Source organism: Chlamydotis macqueenii, chromosome 17 (assembly GCF_036417535.1).
Source record: "Chlamydotis macqueenii isolate bChlMac1 chromosome 17, bChlMac1.mat, whole genome shotgun sequence".
Taxonomy (NCBI): domain Eukaryota; kingdom Metazoa; phylum Chordata; class Aves; order Otidiformes; family Otididae; genus Chlamydotis; species Chlamydotis macqueenii.
Genome location: NC_141572.1, coordinates 3544599 through 3566768, shown reverse-complemented (window position 1 = coordinate 3566768; position 22170 = coordinate 3544599). Strand labels below are relative to the sequence as shown.

At 48.9% G+C, this 22170-nt stretch overlaps 1 protein-coding gene across 6 annotated transcripts in view; it reads left to right on the top strand.

Moving 5' to 3' along the window:
* Positions 1-22170, top strand: part of PITPNM2 (phosphatidylinositol transfer protein membrane associated 2) — a 136265-nt gene that overhangs the window by 109501 nt on the left and 4594 nt on the right. For 3 of the 6 annotated variants that reach the window (XR_015260491.1, XM_086761920.1, XM_086761919.1), the window contains exons 15-26: positions 2699-2874; positions 3275-3445; positions 6134-6283; positions 11034-11198; positions 13071-13274; positions 15069-15217; positions 18003-18119; positions 18877-18993; positions 19371-19519; positions 20191-20340; positions 20429-20612; positions 21900-22028. Coding sequence is in view for 5 of the 6 variants with exons in the window: in XM_086761920.1 (XP_086618046.1) it covers positions 2699-2874; positions 3275-3445; positions 6134-6283; positions 11034-11198; positions 13071-13274; positions 15069-15217; positions 18003-18119; positions 18877-18993; positions 19371-19519; positions 20191-20340; positions 20429-20612; positions 21900-22028 (1861 nt within the window). In the remaining variant the exon portion in view is untranslated. The remainder of the gene's footprint in view (positions 1-2698; positions 2875-3274; positions 3446-6133; positions 6284-11033; positions 11199-13070; positions 13275-15068; positions 15218-18002; positions 18120-18876; positions 18994-19370; positions 19520-20190; positions 20341-20428; positions 20613-21899; positions 22029-22170) is intronic. The other 3 variants (XM_086761921.1, XM_086761922.1, XM_086761923.1) reach the window with 3 other exon arrangements.

Below are 22170 nucleotides of genomic sequence, written 5' to 3'. Positions count from 1 at the left end.
ATAGGAGAGAGAAAGTATCAAAGCGAATGTCGTTGGTGCAGAGAGATGCTATATTCAGAAAGACAGCTGCATTTACAAAAACCAGAATAAGCTTCCCAGCTATTTCCAGCAGGTTAATAAAAGGCAATCAGTCTCTTGTTCATACCTTACCAAAACAGCCTCCTGTATTACAGGAGAAAATAGTGGTCATGGAAAAATGTGCTCTTTCTCCTCCTTGTTCTTGACCTCGGGGACACGGACTGAGCTAAGGACAGTGCGCTGGTGTCTTGATGCAGTTTTTTGTCTAGTTTAGAATAAGCACTGGACTGGGCATGGCTGAGGGATTGCAGTTTATTGTTTCAAATAGCTTTGTCCTGGTCCTTCCTGCTCCACCTCCGAAGGATTGTGCTCACCTCCAACATGAAGCACTGGGGGGGAACCTGGCAAGAGCTGTCGGTGTTCAGTGCGCTGATGACTTGCTGCACCTTTACTTCTTTTAAGGTTTTATGTCTTTTTAAAAATCTACGTTTAGACTTTGGGTCCAAAACAGGTCTCTCCCCACAACTCAACAGCAAGATTCCCTTGGGGAAAGGGACACATTGCTGCTGCTGTACCAACTTTCTCTGCATCTCTCCCCTCTGCTCCCTGGCGCAGGGAAGGCTCAAGTCCAGTGATTCACCTCTTTGCCTCCTGTGACAGCAGGGCATCGCACCTGGACCTGTTCCTGGACCTTGTGCTCATGGCTGTCATTACTGAGTCAGCAGCAGAATGCCCCTTCGGCCTCTCTGGCACCAAGTAATGATCTTCCCGTACAAAAGCCAAGCCCCGATGTGACACGGCTTCGTGCAGGAGATTGGCAGGACAGAGTCAGGTTTTCCTAATGGGCTCAGCAGATGAGCAACCTGGCATACAGGGGCCTTTCAGTCTGTTCCCGTGGCAGATTGCAGCCTGTGCCAGAGACACTCATTTTTATTCCTGTATCAGCCCTACCCGCTTCTCTGGGATAATGCCCAGCAAGCCAGAGCAGCATCTGGAGATTACAATCACACATTTATTTTTAAATTCAGTCCTTCTGCACAACTACATTATTTCTGGCTGTGCTGTACTTGTATTATTGTAAACGAGTTGATTTGCTTCTGAAATCCATAAGCTCTTGTTTAATTAATGCACACAGTACATCTGCTGCTTTTTAAAGGGAGAACAGGGCACTGTAGGTTGCTTGGAGCATGATGGATTCAGAGTTCCCCTTGGCTCTCATTTCTTTTGATTGCTAAAAAGACTATCGAGTTCCCAGTGAAAGGAGAGAAGCTGTCCAAATTGCTTAGCAGTATGAGTGCTCTCGTTCCCTTCCATTCCCCATGAAGGGATGCCGTGGGAAGATGGCTAGAAAATGGCAAAAACCCCTTGTGCTCCTCCTGCCGTAACACATCTGCCTTCGGGACAGTCTTTCCTTTTGTGCCTTCGTTTGAATCACATTATTGTCACCCTGTCTTCAGCAAAACTGAATGTGTTCTAAATAACTTCGTATTCCTTACACACGGCAGACTGAACACGCTGCAGCCTTGTCAGCCGAAATAGCTGTAGCTTCCCTGAAGGTGGTTTGTCTTTAAAAGCGTTTCAGCGCTGCGCGTCTTGGCGGTGTGATCTCAGGGAAGCTTGTTCACATCACGGAAATGGAAACGCGCTCACTTTAGCTGTCACCTCTTCCCGACGTGGGGTGGATTCCTGGGATTTTCATCTAGGAGTCCCTGCTTCTTCCTCAGCGTCCAAGGGATGTGTAACTTCAAATCTGTGTTAAACTTGTGTATTGCCCAGCCTGCACTGCACACAGGTTCAACTTTGCAAAGGGATTCACCTGAAGGAAGGGTGGAAAGCTAGACATGTTTTATATCATTGTTCTTTTTAAGTACAGTTACTGGGAGCTGCTGGGCTGGGGCTGAGACGTAGTTTGGTAATAACTTGACACATGTGGCCTCCTGGGCAAAGGAGAAGCGGGATAGTCCCGGGTGCACGATAAATGAGATGTACTGTATGGCCACTGAACGCATTATCCCAAATTCTCGTTCCCAGTGAATGCCATACACATGCATGGAAGCTGTGCAAACTTGGTGCACAGGGATATTGGAAACCCTCTTGCAGATTTTGATCTTTCTTTTTCTCTCTCCTCTCCTGTTTTCTTTTTTTTTTTCCTTTTCAATCCTATAACATTTGTCCAACTACTTTCACGAGGAAGAAATAGGTAAGCACAGCTTTCCATAACATTTGAGAATAAGGTGATGGAAGGAACTCAAATGTTCAGCCAGAAAGTAGCAGTGATGTGTGTAATGGAGCAAATCACTGTAAACCTGCTTTGTTCTGTGCTACTCTAGTAATTTTGGCTTTCTGGTTATTTTATCTTGTAAATGACTATTCTGCTAGCAGCAACCAAGATTTGACTCCTCAAAGAAAAAACATTTTGAGGAGCTAGGAGTGTGTAAATGAACCCACTTGAAGCTCAGATCTGTACGCTCTAAATTACGCCGATGGAAGGGGGCAATTATTTGGGGAGATGTTTTACTGGCTGGTAAAACTGCAGTGCTGAGGCGTGGTGGGTTGATTGGCACAGTTCCTTCGCCAGAGAGATAGAAATGATATTCACTTGTCAATCACTTATCTGGCCTTCAGTTACGAAAGAACAGTGTGAATAGAATTTTGACTTTATTTTCCGTTCTTGTCCCAGTTTACATTCTAGTGTGCTGAGAAATGACCCAGGATCCAGGCGATCTAGTAGCTCTACCATGTTGGATGGAGGAAATATTGGGAAGTTTGAATTTGAGATCACTGACTTCTTCCTCTTCGGTTCTCCCTTGGGGCTGGTTCTTGCACTGCGAAAAACTGTGATTCCAGCTCTTGACAGTAAGTCCTGATGTGAACTGCTGAGCTCACTTAGCGGATGGTGTAAGCACCTCTTGCTACAAATCCAGTAATTTGATGAGACAAACTGGTAAAACTCAAGCGTTTATGTATAATATTTATTGCACTGCAAGGAAGCAGATCACTGTGTGCTCTAGCCAGTACTGGTTATATAATTTATTTGCAATGTACTTCCAAATATTAAAAATACTGGGCAATCCTTGAGTCTATAAATATTGTAATAAATTGTTTCAGTTGACTAAACTGGAAGATAAGGAGATTATAAATCCTTAGCACTTCTTTTTAACCCAACAGTTGTCCTTTTTACAGATAAATATTTACAGTATTCTAACACAAATAACCTTTTGATACTTGAGGTTTTTTTTTTCTTCCATCTTTTTAGTCTTTCAGCTCAGGCCAGCTTGTCAGCAGGTCTATAACCTGTTCCACCCTGCAGACCCGTCTGCTTCACGCCTCGAGCCTCTTCTGGAGAGGAAGTTCTACCTTTTGCCACCCTTTAATATTCCCCGTTACCAGAGGTTTCCACTGGGCGATGGCAATTCTGCTGTTCTGGGTAAGTCACTTTGGATCCATATTAGCTGCCTGAAGGGTTGTATCCACACTTTACATGAAATTATCAAAGCAATTGGGAATGACAAGAAAAAGAATTTGCCCTATAATGTTAGCTTTATTCCCAGTTTACCGAGAAGTAGTTTTCTTCCAACAAAATCAGTGCCTCGTGACCCGTATGCCCTTCACTTGGCACACGAAGGCCATCAGCTGCTGAGAGTCACAATGTGGCAACCTCTCTATGAAGGTCCCTGTCTTACTCCCAAGCTGGTGCTTGTGGCTGGGACTGAGTGAAACATGATTGACTTTGCTAAGTTCAGGACTTTGATGTTTGGAGGACCAGCGGAGACTGGAAGGAGCAGAGTTAACAGTGAGATAATGAGATTATTTACTTGGTTGCAACCTGTGCTTTTTCATGGGATAGGCTACTGCAGATTGGGCTGGTGACAGTGCCTTGCCCTTGCCACCAAGACACTTTGTCTTCCTGGGACACTTAGGATTCCTCTGCCATCAGTGGCTTCTTCCCTTGCTCTACCCCAATTGCAGCAGTAACAAAGTCTAAAATGGCTGTGTGCATGCCCTTCTGTCTTACCGGGTGCATCTGAAACTGTGTCCTGACCATGCCCTGCCTCAGCTCCCATTACATCAGTGCTCTTGCAGTTGATTTAATAAAATAAATTATATTTCCTACCATCTTCACCTCACTCTTGTGCCTAGATTCTCATGGTCTGTTGCCATTTCAGTGCAGGCTCTCATTGCAAGGAGCTCACCACTGTGCAGAACTAAATTTGACCTTTCTCCTTCACCTGAAGCTTTGGTTCCTTGCAGGGCCAGGGCTTTGGAGCAGGAAGAACAATTGCACTGAAATTTTTTACCTTGTTAGGGGTTGTTAGTCGGTGGCTACTTAAAGTCCACATTGCAACTAAGAGTCACTACTATGAAACCAGACTTACAGCACACAGGAAATCATGCTGGCAAACTAGATTAGAATGTCAAAGCCACCATCTAGAAAGATTGGGATGTGGTGGTTGTTTTGTTTTTTTTTTTTCCCCCAAAGCTCTGGTAGCTTTCCATGCGTTTAATATTTGAATCCTACATGACTAAATGAAAAGCAATGTCTATCCAGAGCTGAATAACTCTGGTGATACTCTGCATCACTTCTAAATTGAAAATGCGAAGTGGTCTCCAATGTATCAGTATCTTTAAAGATTGTATTGTAATTGCTTAATCTGCAGGTGTAATCTGTTAAATGGATATAAACTAAACCCCAAGTTTAATAAAGCAAACAAAATACTTTCTGCAGGCCCCACTCACTTGTCAAATTTAGCAAAGATCTTGCTGCAACACTTTTTAAAAATAGATCCACCCACAATTACATTTGTACCCAGTCCAGTTACAACAGCTTGGGGAATGTGTAGCAACTTGAAAAGCAATTTGCTTTTTGGGTGTATTCTAGGTATCAGCTGCAAGTGGCTTCTTAAAAAAAAAAAAAGGAAAATAAAAATAATTTTTAAAAAATCCTAAACATCTTACCTTCTTCCCCTTAAACACATTTCAAATCCCCTGTTCTCACCGAAGCCCTGTTGACACTGAGCAGCCTGTATTCTGGTTATCGTTCTGTGCAACAGCAGGGATCTTAATTGTTTGCTGTGCCTCCCTGGACCTTTGTGTTGGCTCCGTTTAGAGGCATTTGCTATGTAGTGGAGAGGAGTTAAACAGCAGTTAGCTCAAGTATAAGAAGGGTAGAGTGATTTCAAAACCCTCTCTGGGTTTGAGCCTTGTTATTTTAAGTGATGCTGCTCTGCCATGATGTATAAAACTGACCAAAAAAGCAGCTTTAAATTTTCTTCTTGTGTAAGACAAAGCCTGTTCACTTGCTTATCGTAAAGTAACAGGCTGTTCCTTTCCATTAGAGTCAAAATTTCAGTGTTGTGATTTACACATTACCCAGAAGGACTGTTCTACCCATGATTCGCAAAGCTGCGGCTGAAGTCGCTGTTCACTATAGACACTTCAGAAAGATTAATTGCTGCTATAATTAAGCTATGTGATTTGATGATCACGTAAAGTTTAGGTGCTCAATTATAATTAGTTATGTACAAAACCTTCTGTAACACTGCTTCTGCGTATTTCCTCATGCAGATAGCTAGCTCTTCTATACTCCACGATTTGGAAAGCCTCTTAGACTTTATTTTTTTCTTTTTCCAATCCGTACTAAATGTTGGGTCCCTGTTTCATTACAACCAACTTGCAGAGTGAAATCAAATTCACATCCTTGCTTACTCCTGTGCTTTGTACTGCATAGGCTGTGAGCCTGATTCAAGTGAAACTCCCCTTAGAGCATACTTTTTTTCCACGTAGTAAAAAGATTTCTCTGGATCTGCTGGGTATTTATGGATTTGGCTCACTGGGGAAGCTGGTTAAGAGGACTCCCCTTTCTTTTGTTGTTGAAATGCCATCATTGTGCTCTTCTCTGCTACCAGTTAATCTCTCTGATGTGAGTCTATTTGGAAAGTCACACGTTTTGTTTCTTTTACTCTATTTGAAGGTTGTCCTTTCGTTGAAGACTCATAGTTGAAGTGCTCAGTTGTAACTGTTTGTACATTAACACTTTGTGGCTGCATGTCTGTTGTTCTTTGTCCTTCTGTTTTGTTTTGTTTTGTTTTGTTTTTTTTTTCCCATCTGCTTCTAGTTGAGACAATCCAGAACAATCCCATCCTCCTCATGGAAAGTAGCCCTCTGGGTGCTCTCCAGCACCAGGACAGCTTCATGGAAACAAGTATCCCCGTTCCCGTACTGAATTGGCAAGATGTTTCCAATAAAAGCGCTGGTTTTGCTGAGTGTGTGTAATCTACACTTTTGTATTGTCTATGGTGTTGGGTACTTGGGGTGCTTTTTGGAGATCATACCGTTGCCTCCTGGAGTTGAAATCTTCATGCTGTGTCTCAGGCTGTGCCACGTGAAGGACCTTGGGACTGTGCTTGGGTATACCCAGTCTGGGAGACCCACTGTGCAAAGAACGGGTTGGGATTACAGACTGTCCCATTCCAGTGTTCGTGCTGGACGGGACACTGCTGCCACGTAGTTAATTTTTTCTCTCTGTGGTGGCTGTGCTGCTGGAAGAGGCTTTGGAACAGCAAGACAGAGTCCCTGGGCGGCCCTGCTCATGCGGTACACGCCGTGTGCAGGATCCCCTGGAGATGGGCTGGTTGTCTGCAGTGTGTGTCTCCCCAGCAGTCTGCCGCGCTGTGGCCAGAAGTCCAATTAACGTCTGTGTCACAATGGATCTTGTCCCTTTGAGTGTTTGGTGTTGGGACATTCCTTGTGGCTCCGCTGGATACAGTCACTGAGGCTTTCAGACCCCAGGGTGGCTATGTGTTGGCTTTTTAAAATTAATTTCTCAACTGCTGCCTTAAAAGCAAAGTTTGATGCGTTTGTTTTGCCTTATTTTCCATCATAAATGCTGCATGGCCTCGTTTATTCTGGTTGTGGCTGGTGCTACGTCTGCGATCTTAATGAGTCTTGATTTTGTTTGAGTTTTTTCTTCCTCGTGTGTCTTACTTGCCCATTCTCACCCCTTTTTCAGTGTCTTGCATTGAGAGCTTGGTTCTGCAGCCTTGTTTTTAACAAGCTGACCCTTGCTGTTTGAGTTATGTGGTCATACAGGATGGCAACATTGCTGACTGTTCCAGTCTCTCCCTTTGTCTTTTGAAGATGTAGGTGATTTTTAGGGATGCAGTTGCCATGTTGCCTGTGCTGCGATGTTCTGTAACAAAACAGAGGGAAAGGATCTGGTACTATTAATTAATCACTGTGGAGGTCGCTGATGAAATGCCGTTTAGCTGCCATCTGATAATTTCTGCTGTCAGGACAAAGCTTTTAGAAGCTTCTCTGCTCTTTACCTTGTACGTCAAGAGCACAGGGTGGCCAGGCAGTGCTTGGCTTGACTCTAGCCTGTGCTGAATCCCAGTTCAGGCACTGGACTGTGGAAAATTTCCAGAATCTTAAAAACTTACAGCCAACAGAAACCTGTGATGCTCTTGATCTCAGGGTAGCGACTGCAGAGCGTACAGCGCTGAACAGTGACTCCAGTGCAAGCAGGGTCTGGCCGGTGCTGAGCAGCTTTTTATTTTTTAAAATTTTTTATTTCTATTGAACTTTACAGATTTTTTTTGATTGCTTTCAGTTTTTCCCGCTTCGGTGCCACAGCTCAGCCTGCAGATAGCACACACTGAAATCTGCCGTTCAGATACCCCAAGGACTTAACGCAGTGCCAGCAGTACATTAGGAGGATGGCCCAGTGCCGTTCACTTAGTGGGAAACAATTAGTAAGAACATAGACAAATGAGTCCATAAATGAAAAGGCACAGCACTGAAATGGGTATTAAAGAGCCATAGCTAGGCAAAAAAAAAAAGTGATTTTGCTTCTTGTGTCACTTTTACTGGAAGTGCAGTTAAATCTCAGCTCCGTTGCGCTGGCGCGACACGTGTGCTGCTGAAAGCCTTGCTGCTGCTGGTCCCGGTGCAGCCGTCCAGCTTCACCCTGGGCTCAGAGTGCTCGCTGGAAAAACCCCTCCGCTCTTGTCAGGACCTGAGCTGTGGCTGGGGATGCAGAAGACACGGCCCTTTAGGAGCAGGAGCAGTTGCAGGTGCTGGGGTCAGTCCGTGGCAGCATCTGCAACGTCCCACCCTGGGCACCGCGCTCCCCAAGGAAGCCCCCTTGGTTTCAAAATTGCAAGAGCAGCGCTGCACAAGGGATTTGGCGCAAAGAATATGTGGAGTTCAGGAAATATATTGTTAAGGGTTTTTTTCCGGAAGTCACGTCCCAAGGTTTTAACTGGAAGTCGCTGTCACTGCAGCTTTGGAGTTGAGGAAGCTTGGCTGAAGGCACAGTGATGCACAAACGAGGTTCTCATTCTGTGCTTCCTGCCCTGCCTTTTCCTGGCCCTCATTTTTCTTAGGAACTGTCCTTTTCCAGGGTGTGCAGCTTGCTAAAAGGGAGAAACGTGAGAGTAACCTCAGTGGGCAGGAGCACGGGAGCGAGCGCTGCTGCGCTGTGTCCCCTCAGAGCAGACTCCTGCTGTCGGTGCGGGCGATACTAAGCCGAACAGCTCAGTAACTCAAAACCAGCTCAGGCTTTCACAGGAGTGGAAATTACTCCTGTGGGGACACCAGCTAGGATGCTGTTGGAAGGGCTGTTGATGTTGGGTTTTGCTTCGAACTCATTGTGTTAAAATATCCTCAATCAAGCCCAGGAAAGTGAGCAAGCCCTAAATACTGCTGTTTATTCACTTTCCATTTTCTGAGCCCTTGAAAAAGGAGATAAAAATCAGGCAGAGCTAAGTGAAGACATGTTAATGGAGCCAGAGCCATGATCGGCCCAGGCAGCGCCACATTTGGCCCAGCCTTCTCTCCTGTGTAGCATTGCTGGAATGCTCTGTCCTGTGGCTTCCAGCTGCTTCCTCGTTCAAGCTGCGGATGTTTTCTATTTAAGGGAGAGGAAGAAGTTAGTTAAACCTGAACCTGGCGTTCTTCCTAGTGTAGGCAAAGCCAAATCTTTCGTTGCATCTAACCAAGTTCAGGGAAGCTGATGGTCATCGTCTGCGTTACAGCTGTGTTGGGGCACCTGTTTGACGTGACGTGAGGGTGTAATTGCAGAAGGAGCTCACAGTCTGTATGAGCAGGGGAAAGGACAGGAAAGGGTAACTGGGGAAGAGATGAGAGGGTTGTCCCAGGTCATGCAGCAATGGGAATGACGCCCTTTACCCTTGAGACCTTTGTGAGGTTGGACACAGCCAGCTCCTGGCTTGGCTCACGTTCTCCGAGTACAGCCTCTGCTTGAATTGTCTGCTCTTACCTGTGCTGGTGCTTTCCGCAGGAGGAAAGCCAGGCTGGCCTGGTGGGGCCGGCTGAGTTGCGGATACTGGTAGCAGCCTTGACAGCCAGCAGCTCAAGTCAAGGTGAAAAGAGAAGGAAAGTGCTGCAAAAGTGATGCTGGTAATGGCTTTTCAGGCACAACGTGGGCCGTGCGCGCAGCTCATCATCAGGTCAGGCTCCCGCTAGTGCTCAGATCTTGCAGTCCACGAAGCTTTTACACAGAGCAGCTTGTGGCCTGATTTTCCCTGCAGAGAACAGAACTCTTTTACCAACACTTAGCTACGCGTTTTCAGCTTCATACGTTCCCTCTCCCTCCACTGCAGCGGGGTTTGTGTGGGCGCAGACACTGCTGCTGTGAACTGAGAGATGGGAGGAAGCAAATCGGTAGCCCCAAGCAAAAAAAGATCGATATTAAAATAAACCAGTTGCCAACACAGCTCCCTGTGCCAGCCGCATACTGGGATCAAATCTAAGGCTATCTAAACTGGCTGAAATAGGTGGAGGACGTTGGTGTGTGGGAGTAGTGTACTTGCGTTCCCCGTGGCATCCACCGCCTGGCTGATACCTAGGAATAAAGTCCAGATGCTGCTCCTCAGGTAGAGCAGAGATGGGCAGTGTTAAAATGACAATAAGTAGCTTTGCTTTCGCGTGTTGCTGTCGTACTGGTGCTGCCTGCTGTGAAGTCCTTGGTACTGGCATTACAAACCCTCTGCAGTGCAGAATCTTGGGGTACCCCAGTGACACTGAACTCGGCCCCGTTGCATCCACGCAGGGGTGGATGCTCTTCCCACTGTTACCGGGAGGAAAATGAAATGCAGAGATTTTATCGTGACGTTCAGCATCTCTCAGTTTGCCAGTCCTGAACATTTTTGATCCATTTCCCCCCAAAACACGTATAAGGTCCATGTGAGCATGACTTTGCATCCTCCTCTTCTGTATTTATGTACTAAAGGGTTAGGCCACGCTTGGTAAACCTCAGGTTGGGATCTAAAAATCCAGACTTGCACATTGTACAAAAGCAGCTCTGTTTTCACAGAGACTGAGCGCCCCCCGATCTGCCGACACCGGTGGGAGATGTAAGAGCTCAGCACCAGACTCCTTCCTTTCAGTAGCCCTTACTTCAGTTTAACGAGTGTTGGCTGTATGCGTTAGCAATAAAATACAGGTTCAAATTTAGTCCCTGCCAGGCATGAAAATGTTTTCTTGATTTTTTTCTTTTTCCTTTTTTCCTTTTTTTTTGCATTAATGCTTCTATCTTGGAGGTGTTCATTTAAATCTAAGTGTTTCAAGGAAACAAATATTCCCTTTCTAAGGTTGTTTCTTGTTGTTCTCCTTATCTTGGTTATTTTGTCTTGATGTGAATATATGAAGTTGTGTATATCCACATCTGTATGTATGACACATGCTTCTGTTATTGCTGCTTGAAGAAGTCTGCCTGTTTTTTTCTTTGGGGTTTTTGATTTCTTTTTTGAGCTACTTATTTTACTTTTCTCAATCAAAGACTGCTCCTCCAGCCACGTGTGTCTCTGCTTGCTGTGGTGTTTGCTTTCTTTCCAAACCAGAGCTCCGATTAAATGTGTTTTTTAAATTCCAATCAGCTCTGAAAGGTTTTTGCATCTACCAGCCTTGTTTGCCTCCTCCTTCCCCTCGAGTTCATCTCGCGCAGCCTCTGTCTGTTGGTCTAATATTTTGATTTCCCTGTTTCAACTTTGTAGCAGATGTTGTTCAGTCTCATGGTGCCGTCTTCATGGAAAGCGCGTCCCTGTCCACCCCCATTTCAGCCCCTCAGTTCAGGGGCTTCCGGAGAGCCAGTGAGATCAGCATTGCCAGCCAGGTCTCAGGAATGGCAGACAGTTACACTGCTTCCAACATAGCCAACAGTAAGTGTTTCACCCCCTCCGAGACTACCGCTCGCTGCCGCACCGCGCTCTCAGCGCCGCGCACCGGGCCAGAGCCACGCAGCTTCTGTCTGTCTTATCTGTCTGGGGTTATACTTTCCATTAATAACAAAAAAATCTGAATTATTCTGCCTTCACCCCGGTTTGTTGTACTCAGTGCCGCGTGTTATCGTATCTCCTGGAGGAACAGATGATATATTTGATGGGAATACAGGGGCCACCACTGTGTTATGCATGTTGGACTGTGCTGGTGATAAATTGTTTTAAAAAAAAAATAATAATTGATAACTCTGAGTGCCATTTGGCTGCTGCGCGTGGTCAGGGTTAATCCAAAGGGATGTTTCTGTGCTGCTGTTGATAAGTCGCGTGGAACCGGTAGGGATCGGCGCTGCCAGGTTGATAATGCAGGATGTGGCTTGATGCAGATCACTTAAACGTGTTCCACAAAAGTGGGGATGAGTAAGCCCCTGTGCAGTGCTGGAAGAGAAGAAAAGATTTGGCTTATTTATTCCTGTGCAGTAGAAATTCAGCTCTTCCGTAGCCCGCAGGACAGCTCAGTCAGCCAGTTATGACCCATATCCCAGAGCCAAATGAGGAATAAAAGGGATTTTTTGTTGTTTTCCCCAAGACTTGTATAACTTCCCCGCTAATGCAGTCGAGAACAGCAGCCTCTGATAACGGCTCAGCCCCTTCTTCATTTCAGCCGAGGTGTGAGATTAACCGACTGCACCCCAGGGACCTCTGATAACTCGGACAGAAAAAGGCTGGAAGCCAAACAAATTAAACCCCTATAAACCAGTCAGCCCAAATTTTTGACCCAGAAGGTGGTAAAAAGTTAGAGATGCTGCATTCCTGGTGTGTTAGATTACGGGGCTGTGAACGACTCACTTCATAATTAATTGCTGAAGTTAATAATGCTCCCCGAGGCAAGCGTGAGTTGCTGAAGCTCTGTGGGCGCCGGGCAGGGGCTGCCGTAACTTCTTGCCCTGTGTGAGGCAACGCTTGGCAGCAGGAATAAACTACCTGTGCTCCGACAAATGAGGTGTTCTCTCCCAAAGAACATCCAAGAGCTGACGCCGCGCTCCCCGCTTGCACTCTTGTATTTGTCCTGGTAAGACATCTTGCCAAGCGCTTGCTAAATATTAATCTGCTTGGGAAGCAGGCTCCTGGTGGAGAAGGTGTTTATTTAGTGCTGGTTTCACGCCCACGGAGAGCCGCTGAGCTCAGCCAGCCGGGAAGTGGGGGGCAGTGGCTGGTTGTGATGAGGTGTTTATGGCAGGGTGATGCCTAAGGCCTGCGTGACGCAATGGAGGGATCCTGCCTCTGGGAGCCGGCGGCAGGATCAGACCCACACAACGCTCGCCTCTCTTCGCTTTGCCTGCGCTTTCCCCCATTATTTAGGTTCTGTTTTGTGTCATTTATTCCTCCGTGCACTTCACAGCCGTCCAAACCCGTTTCTGAGATTGGAGAGGAAGAGTGCGGCCCCGGGGTGGGCTGCGCACGCACCCCGACCCCGTGTGCGGCCTGCCCCGAGGGCTGTCACAGCCCCTTCCTTCTCCTCCCAAGTGCCGACACGTCCTCGGAGCCCTGGCTCTGGCTTTGCAGCTCTTGCGCTCGACCTTATTAGCGCGGTGGTAACGTGAAGCCGCGGCGTTGAAGGTTGGATGTGGTCCGTGCTCGTCCCACAGGGAGAGCTGGAGGAAGGCCCGAGGGGCACCGCGGAACCATGGCTCCCTCCTCCCCAGGGAGCGGCTTCCCTTGCGCTGTGAATTTCTGGTGTTGCCTGTGGCATGTGTGTGCCATGAAAATAAGTGTGATTTCTGCTTTTTTAATTTATTTTATTTTTCCTTTTAGAAACCAAACACCACCTTAATCATTGTAGAGGGCTTAGCCTTCTGTCCCAACTTGCCCTCCCTCACAAATCCCCTACCCAAACCTCGTCCAAGAGACGTAGGCAGCATAAACATGAAATCCCTTTGAAGGGAAGAAAGCTCAAAGGGCCGTGGAGTCAGGCTGCAGACTATGCTCTTCGGATACCCGACCTGGACATCAAGACAGGTATTCTGGAGAGATCCACTCCGTCGACCTCCTTTCTGATAGTCACAGAACTTCACAACAAATCTCTGCGCTTTCACTGAGGCACTTGCAATTTCTAATTGCGTTTTAACCAATATTTCTGTCACTTTGCTCCAAAGATTGATCATAACACGGCTAACAACTTGGTGAGAGCAGGACTTCTTCTGGGCAGAGCCGTGGGGACAACGCTTCTGCCTCCACCACTGTCTTCTGAGCATGGAAGAGTAAATCCTGGCTGCTTCCTACAAAGAATTTGAAATTACCCAGGCTGGGGACTTGCATGAGAAATGAAAGGTTGACAGGAGCTGTCAGTTTGGAAGACAGGGAGACAGAAATGGCTGCGAGAAGGTGCCTGTGTGCTCTGGAAAAGCCATGTTGATCCAGCAACACCATCTTCCTCCTTCCCATGGCTCTTCAGAAAAGCAAGGGCTGTTAGGATGAGGGTGGCTGGGCACTCAGCACAGCCAGGGCTGGGCTGTGGGGATGTGCTGGTGCCATAACCCTCTGTGCGTTGCTGTGGTGGGAGCTCTGTGCCGGTCTCTGGAAGGAGCTGGTGGATCCATTTTTTCGGTTCAGCATATGTGCTCGTCACCAGCTGCGTTTCCCTTAACAAGAGGGGTTTTTTTGGATTGTACCTTATACCTGGCAGCTTTCCTGGAAGTCTATGAAAAGGGAACATTGTCACAGAGAAAAACCAAGCTTGAGAAAAACTCTTTCAAAGCCCCAGCTTGCAACCTGCATGCAAACACAGCTCCTCCTCTTGCTCCCTTGATCTGATCCATCTTCTCTTTCCATTGCTGCTTTTCCAGGCCGGAGCGCGCGGGGGCTGAGGACTCCTCGCTGCGGGGAAAGCAGCCTGTGCCTCTGGGGTCTGAGGCTTTGGGCTGAGACATGCGCATTGCTAGGGACTCAGAAAGGATGTGTGCATGGGCAGAGCTCAGGGCAGCGCTGAAGCGTGGTGGCGTCCCATGGGTGAACCATGGCTGTCGCTCACTTGTGAGTGAGTTGTTGACTTCCTAGGGGAGAAACTATTCTGCATTTTTTGTAACCTTGCCCATCCAAATCTCAGGGTATTTTTCAGTCTTACGTGCAATGGAGTCCCGGCACCCCTGGAAACTTTTCTTGTTGGCCATGGCAGAGGCTGTGCTCCTGGGGAGGCTGGGCTGGACGCCCTGGCAATGTGGTAGCCCAGGAGGGCAACCAGGACTTAATGGGAACTGCCAATCCCAGCAGCACGTGCTATAGCACCCTGCCTTGTGGTGCCCTTTAGCATCTCATGTGGGGTCCCAGTATTCAGATCCTCTTTAGTGTGGCCAATAGCTGGATGCTAAAGAGTCTTTTATTCCTTGGTGAAAGCTAAAGGAGTCGGATGCGGGGTCGGGGATGGCCTGGGCGTGTACTGCGGTGAGCAGCGCACGCGCGCCCTTCCTCCCGCAGCTCCAGGGAGATGCATGGGAGGAATGTGCTGTGTGTCTTATGTTCTAGCTCATTGCACATGAGCCTTGGACTCCTTCCCCAGGGTCAATACCTGCCCTCCAGTGCCTGCCTATTTACTGAAATAAAGGAGAGCTGAAGCGGTGGTGCCCCTCTGTGTTCCTCCCTTGATTTGAGCAAACCCTGAGCCCTGGGTTGGTTGTTCCCTCTTTGCAGTGCGATCAGCCAGGGACCAACCTCCTGGTGCACCTGGAGCGAGGAGCCAGAGCTCAAAATGCCGTCTGTGATGGAGACTGCGTGTGTGTGTCAACCCCTTTGTCTGAACAAGTCTTTTGCTTCTAGTTGCTGCCAAGTGGTGGGGAACCAAAAGGATCGACTACGCTCTCTACTGTCCTGATGCTCTGACGGCTTTCCCAACGGTTGCCTTGCCACACCTCTTCCACGCAAGCTACTGGGAGTCCACAGATGTCGTCTCCTTCCTGCTGAGACAGGTACAGTCACCTTCCCTCCCTTGATCTCCCTTGAATCTTCTTTCTGGTGAAAAGTATTTTAGGCTTGTTCTTTTTTCCACTGCACCTTCCGTAATTCTTGACATGTAGAGATGAAAAAATACCCTTTGCCACTGCAGATCCATCTTCTTCCCTTTCTGTTCCTCGCCCGTAGTGTTAGCGGAGCTGGACACATGAAAACATCACGGACATATGCCGTCACGCCTGCTTGGGTTGAGTTTGGGTTTTACCATTGGAGCAGGTTTCAGATGGGCTCGCCGGGGAGCCGGGGGGTGAGCCCAGGGCCATTTCCTATCAGATCCCAGTGGCAAAAGTCGGTGGCACTTGTTTCTTGAAGTGAGCTGTTCTCTGTGTGTGCGAGTTTGGATCTCAAGTCTGAAACTTAAAGGAAACTTATGGATGTACAAATAAAAATAGCACCAAATACAATAAAACCAAAGGAGAAGTTTTGTATGAATTTGACAGTTGAAATTTGAGTAGGAATTTGAGTGGATGAACAGGATTGGGCCTTCCATTTTGGCTTTCTAAGTTATTGTGGTCTCCTGTAGGAACTCAGACCATTGTCACTGCAGTGGGATTTAGCCTTCGTTCCTCCAGTACGAAGCAGCTCTTCTGGGGCTAGGTAAATGGGAATTGCTGGTGTCTGGAGTCTGACATGTCAGACGCTATCAACCTACATTTGGCCTGAGATGTAAATTCACTGTTCAAAATGTGTTTTTCCTAAAAAGAAATATTCTTCCTTCAGTTCCTTGGGGATGAGGGGGAGTTATTTGCCTTACAAAGTATGAACCCCGCAAGGATTGGTACTTAGAGCACAGAACCGGAAAAAACGAAACTAAAAGCAACTCTGTGGATTGCATTGCCCACCTCGGCGCTCGGGTTTGCTTTGTGTTAGCTCAGCTGTTGAGCCGTCTCCATTCTCTTCCAGCCTCCTCGACTGCAGCTCTCAATTATTTATGATTCTGTTGGCAAACTTTCTTTCAGCGCTATCTTCCAAATAACGTGGGAACCATAAACAGGAGAGATGTCAGTGCTGGTGGCAGCTGAGCGGTAGCAATAATCCAGTGAGACCCTTTCTTCCCGGGCTTTATCTAGCCCAGCGAGATATCTCTGCGCTTGCACGTACCTTGCGGGATCAGCTGCTGTGAAACCTCAGCCCTGCATTGAACCCAGCGTGACGGGGCTGGAGAGAGAGACAGAGAGAGACCCGTAATTGTGCGTGAGCGGGAACAGTCATGACAAAGCACTCTACTCAAGAAATAGCCAATTATTTGGGATTCAGCTCAAGCCTGGGTCTTTAGCGCAGCGTGGCACTTCATATCTTGCAGCCTGAGGTACTTCGCCATCCATTCAAGCCTCTCGGTGGCTGCCTTGGCAGTCTGGGACCGCTCTTCTCTGGTGCCTATCTCTACTCACTCGTCTCTGTCTTGAGACTGGGATTTTTCTCATTCCCTGTCTTCTTGCTGTCTTCCCAGAGCACCATACCACTTCTTCCCCTAATAAGGACTTGTTTCTAATCGCCTTTGAAAATCAGCTCTGGACAAAATGTAAAAGTAAGCTGTTGAATAGTTTTAGCCTCCAAAGATTAAAGCTTGTTAAAACAAGCCCAAATAGACTCGAAATAAATTCCCAATTTAAATAATTTTCAGTAGAACTTGTTATTTTGTTTACATTGGATTTCCATGAACTCCTTCCCCAGCAAGCTCATCCTCCCTGGAGTCCTTTTTCCATTTCCCTGGAAGAAAAACAGCTTCAGCTCTGCAAAGCGAGCTGGCCTGTGTCAGACCACTACAGTCTGGGTCAGCTGGAGAGCTGCTATAACCACGCAAAACATGTTCAAGACCTTGTAAAGTTGCCTGTATTTAAGAGGCTCCTTAATTTTTTTGAGGGACAGGGTCACTGCCGACTTCAGAGTTCTCTGTGCAGGGTCACCTCCCAGTCTTACCACAGTCTCTGAGATGTCCCCTCCCCTTTGGGGCCTGTGGTGTTATTCTTCTCTTTCCCTTCTGGAGCTTAAGAGTGGTCTAGGGAGGATCTAGACCCCCGCACCCTGGTGACAGGCAGGAACTGCCTCCAGAGGCTGGCTGGTGGGCATCACCTTGAGCTCTGTCTGCCCTGGAGACGAGGTCGGGACGGACAGACATGCTGGGCTCTGCCTCCTGCGTGGCAGAGCCGGAGCCCTGCACACCTCCACTGGGGTCACATCAATGGTTTTGTCTCCCCTCAAAATGAGGGGAGCAAAAGCCACGGGACAGGAGCAGTCCGAACTGTGTTTAAAAAGAAAGAAGAAAAGAGCTGAAGGAACAGCACCTGTTGGCGTGAGGCTGGTCAGAGCAGCCGGTGCCAGATCTGTTATGGGCATGGCTGAAAACGTGCGTTTGAAGGAATGGGTCCCTCGCAGACCGTGGGAAGGGACTGATGAGCACCTGGAAGAAGGGCAGATAGAAGCGCAGCACTCTTCCTGCTGCGTTTGAGCCACTTTTGTACCTCCTGACAGTCTAAATAACCTGCGTCCCAGCCAGGATTAAGTTAGCGCTGGCAGCAGGCTTTGCTGGTTCAGAAGAGACCACTTGTCCTCGTAATTAAGTGAGCAGCTGTAAAACCTACAAGCTGATGAGCCAAACTCCCGGCAGGCAAACTCAGGCCACCTCTGTCCAGGCATTGCCGTTACTCAGCGCTGGCTCGGGAGATGCGGGACAGCGTGGGCAGGAGGAGAGGGGTTGCTGCGCAAGTGGCTGATGTCTCGATGGGATCTGTTCTCCCACAGGTGATGAGGCACGAGAACTCGAGCGTTTTGGAGCTGGATGGGAAGGAGGTCTCTGTCTTCACCCCCTCCAAGCCCCGCGAGAAGTGGCTCCGCAAGAGGACGCATGTGAAGCTTCGGGTAAGGGCGTTTCTGGGGCTGCCGCCACAGCAGGAGGGAACGGCGGCGTGTAGAGGGGTTTCAGTTTGGGCTGCAAGAACAGCACTGAAGGCAATGAGCGTGGGGACAGCTGCGTCTGTCTGCGGCAGAGACAGGGGATCATGTTGCACCGCTGGTGTATATCGGTGATTATATCCCACCCGGGTAGTTGTGAAAGAGCGACCTGAAAGATCTGTATCAGCAAGGTCTCCTCTTGGGCTTGAGTGTACAGAAAATGCAGAAAGCGTTGGCTGTGGGTCAGGGAAGGGGACCAAATGTCTTTCAAAGTCCAACAATACAATTCCTCCGCTCGGTAGATGCCCTTCACTCCCAGGAAATGTCTCTGATTCCCAGAAGAGGCCAATTCTCTACTAGAGCTGAAGTTATGTCAGCAGATTTCTCTGGCAGCTGTTTGTATTGCCTCTTAAATCCAAAGTATAATAGTTAATAGACAGCATCAGAACTGGACGTAAAAATGCCATTTAAATTGGCTCTTCAGCCACATAACACTCAAATCCAGCATCAATGCGGGGCACAGAGTCTCGTCTGCAGCAGGTCGAGTTCTTTTCTAAAGCTGAGAGCTGTGGGTGGAGTGAAGAGGGGGAATGGCTCAGAGAAGCCCACGCTCCAGTTTGGTTGTATTTGGCATTCCCCTGCGAGGCTGTCCATCGCTGCAAACTTTTCTATTTCCTTTTTTTTTTTTTTTTTCCTCCCCTCCTTTCCCTCTTGACTTGTGCAGAATGTCACAGCCAACCACAGGATAAATGACACCATCGCTAATGAAGATGGGCCCCAGACCTTAACTGGAAGGTTTATGTACGGTCCGTTAGATATGGTCACGCTCACAGGAGAAAAGGTAATGCCTGCTATGGGGGCTCCACACCGTGGGGTGGAAAGCGTGGGGGACGGGGACAGGTGGTGCTGGTCAGTGTTCTCTGGTCCCTCACAGGGTTTGCTACCTTTGCATCTTGGCCAAGTTCTCCTGCTCAGACTTGTGTGGTGCCTCCTACCAGGAACAGCCTTCATCATGGAGGTCTTCATCACCAGGGCCAGATTTCATCCCAGCATCTCAGTGTTTGGGTGCTTCTCAGCTCAGATTTGTGAAGTGCAGAGGGTGGAAGCAGAACCCAGCCGCCATCCAGAAGGGCTTGGGTGGAAGGTCTCCATGCTCGGCCTGTTCTACTCATGTGAGTCTTTAATGCTGTTGTTGACCCAGCCTCGCTGTCTTCCCAGGTGGACATTCACATCATGACCCAGCCACCGTCAGGGGAGTGGGTTTACTTTGACACAGAGATCAGCAACAGCAGTGGCAGGATTTCTTACGTCATCCCTGAGAACCGGCGCCTGGGCATCGGCGTGTACCCCGTCAAGATGGTGGTCAGGTGAGGAGGTACCTTGGGGTGCCGGGGCTCAGTTTGCAAGGGGAATGGAAGTGGAGTTTGATGACTGTAGAATACGGTCCTTCCTTGCGGGGCCGCTCTGATTGTTGGGTGGGTTCAGAGTCTAGTTTTCCAGCAACAGGGACAAAGGCAGTTGTACCCTACAGCTGTAAGAGGAAGATCCATGTTTTATTCTGACTTCTGCATCACCAACAGAGTGGTGGTTGAGCAGGAGCAGGGCTTCTGCCCCGCAGACACCATGGCCTCATGGTCATCTGCAAAACTGTACAGCTGAGCATATTGAAATGACCGTGAACTTGTCCTTGAGGGACAGAACTTCATACCCATGACAATTCACAGCCCAGGGGCTCCCGCTCAGCTCCAGTTGGTGTTGAGGAGCATCTTCTCAGAGGTGAACGCAGCAATGGTTTTCTGGGGGTATTTTTTTTGCGTTGCTGACGCCAGGGCTCCAGAGTGCTATTTCCAGACCCACTTCAACGCAGAGGCTTTCATGCAGTGTCCGTCACTGCTGTAATTGAGAGTGGCATCGCTGTTAGAGGCTTTGGGCCAGATTTGGGTGCTGCTTTGGGCTTGTGATGCGTTGCAGGACCTGGTGATACCTTCTGAAAGAACCTCTGTAACTTGATGCCTATAAATACCTCCCTCCCTTTCAGGGGCGACCACACGTACGCAGACAGCTACATAACGGTCCTGCCGAAGGGGACGGAGTTCGTGGTGTTCAGCATCGACGGCTCCTTTGCAGCCAGCGTATCCATCATGGGCAGCGACCCCAAAGTCCGCGCCGGAGCAGTCGACGTTGTAAGGTCAGCGGCAGGGGCTGGGGCAGCTGGTTTGTTTTACCCTCGCGTTGCTCAAGGTCTGCGATCCATTGACTTGTGGCTTTCCTTCTAGGCACTGGCAAGACCTCGGCTACCTCATTATTTATGTCACGGGCCGCCCCGACATGCAGAAGCAGAGGGTGGTAGCGTGGTTAGCACAGCACAACTTCCCCCACGGGATCGTCTCCTTCTGCGATGGGCTCGTTCACGACCCGCTGCGGCACAAGGCCAACTTCCTGAAATCTCTCATCACAGACGTAAGCCTGCGCCTGCTTGAAATATGATCGTAGCACGGGTTTAGATTGCTCCTCGGCCAATTGCCCCTGTCAGCACCGGTCTCTTGGCAGCAATGTGACCCGCTGTGGAAGATTAATCTCTTCATTTTATTTTCATCCTTTTATTGCTCTACAAAAGTGTCTGCGCTGTTGAATTGTATCATCTCTGCTGTGCACTGCTGCGTTTCATCAGCGGTCCTTCCAACACCTAATGCCTAATGCAACAGAGGCAGCAGAGCCTCCCTTTCCCCACACATGCTCTTTTTTCACCTCTTTGGTGGCTTCCTGCCTGCCCGTGGTGTAACCAGCAGGTCTGAGGGGGCACGGAGCTGCTGCAGAAGTGGCCTTGCACCATGCAGCCTTGACGGGAGACTCCACAGAGCATCCTCCCAAACCTTCGACCTCAGGGAGATCTTAACGTTGCTCAGCCCAGAGCCTCAGAAAATCTCCAGATAAAACAAGGTTTTCTCTGGCTGGCAAGTGAAGGAACTGCCAGTGTCCCGAGCACTTGTGGCCTGCCTTGAATAGCAGGGAAGGCCTCTCGTTAACTCTTGTGTTCTCGTTTTGGCCTGAGTCACAGAGGCGGGAGCAGCTGGCCCCGACTGGCTGCCTGCTCTCCCTTGTCCTCTAGAAGAACAAGTTTGTGACCAAGGCCAGAGATTTCCCTTCCATCTCCCTGGCCCACCTGTGGCTCTGGGGGCAAAGCCAGCCGGTCTGTGGTGGCACCAGTGTCCACACCTCCCCTGCCAGCCCCTGCTTCAGCCCGCTAAGGAGGGGCCAGGAGCTGCTCTCTGCTCAGAGTGGAGGCAGATGAATCCCTGAAAAGCAGCGTATTTTGCTGCCTGTCCCTTCTCCCCCTGCCCAGCAGAGTTAAACGGCAGCATTGCGTGCAGCAGCGTGGCTGGCAGAGAGGAACGCTCGCTGTTAACGATGGCTGCACGGGGGGGTTGCAAACCACTCCTCTCCCCCGGTGACAAGCAGGCGGTGACGTGTGCGGCGTCCCGGTCCCCCGCAGACCTCAAGGAAAGGCTGTGGATCAGCGAGCAGAGATCTGCTTTCGTCTGGCTGTAACTCCTCTTGTTCTGGCCTGTGAACATCCCCTGCCCTGTTAATTAGCGCTTTGCACAGCAGTGCATTATCCAGCTGGGAACTTACATAAGTTACTGACCTAAGATTCCCACAAATGCTATTTAAAATAAAAAGCCCTGCCTGGTGAGCTGCACAGGGTGCCCGTATGTTCTGACCGCGTGTTGCTTTCTCTCCCCACAGCTCCACATGAGGATCCACGCGGCGTATGGATCTACGAAGGACATCTCCGTGTACAGCTCCATCAGCCTCCCGCCCACCCACATCTACATCGTCGGCCGACCCACCAAGAAGCTGCAGAGCCAATGTCAGGTAGGAGCCAGCTTGTCTGAGCCCTGAGCTGCCGAGGGCCTCCCGTGGGAGGGTGATGGGAATTTGGTCATCCTAAGACTGGTGACTGAGCTAGAGGACAGGAACTGTCCCACACACCAGGACCCGTCACATCTGCCTGAGC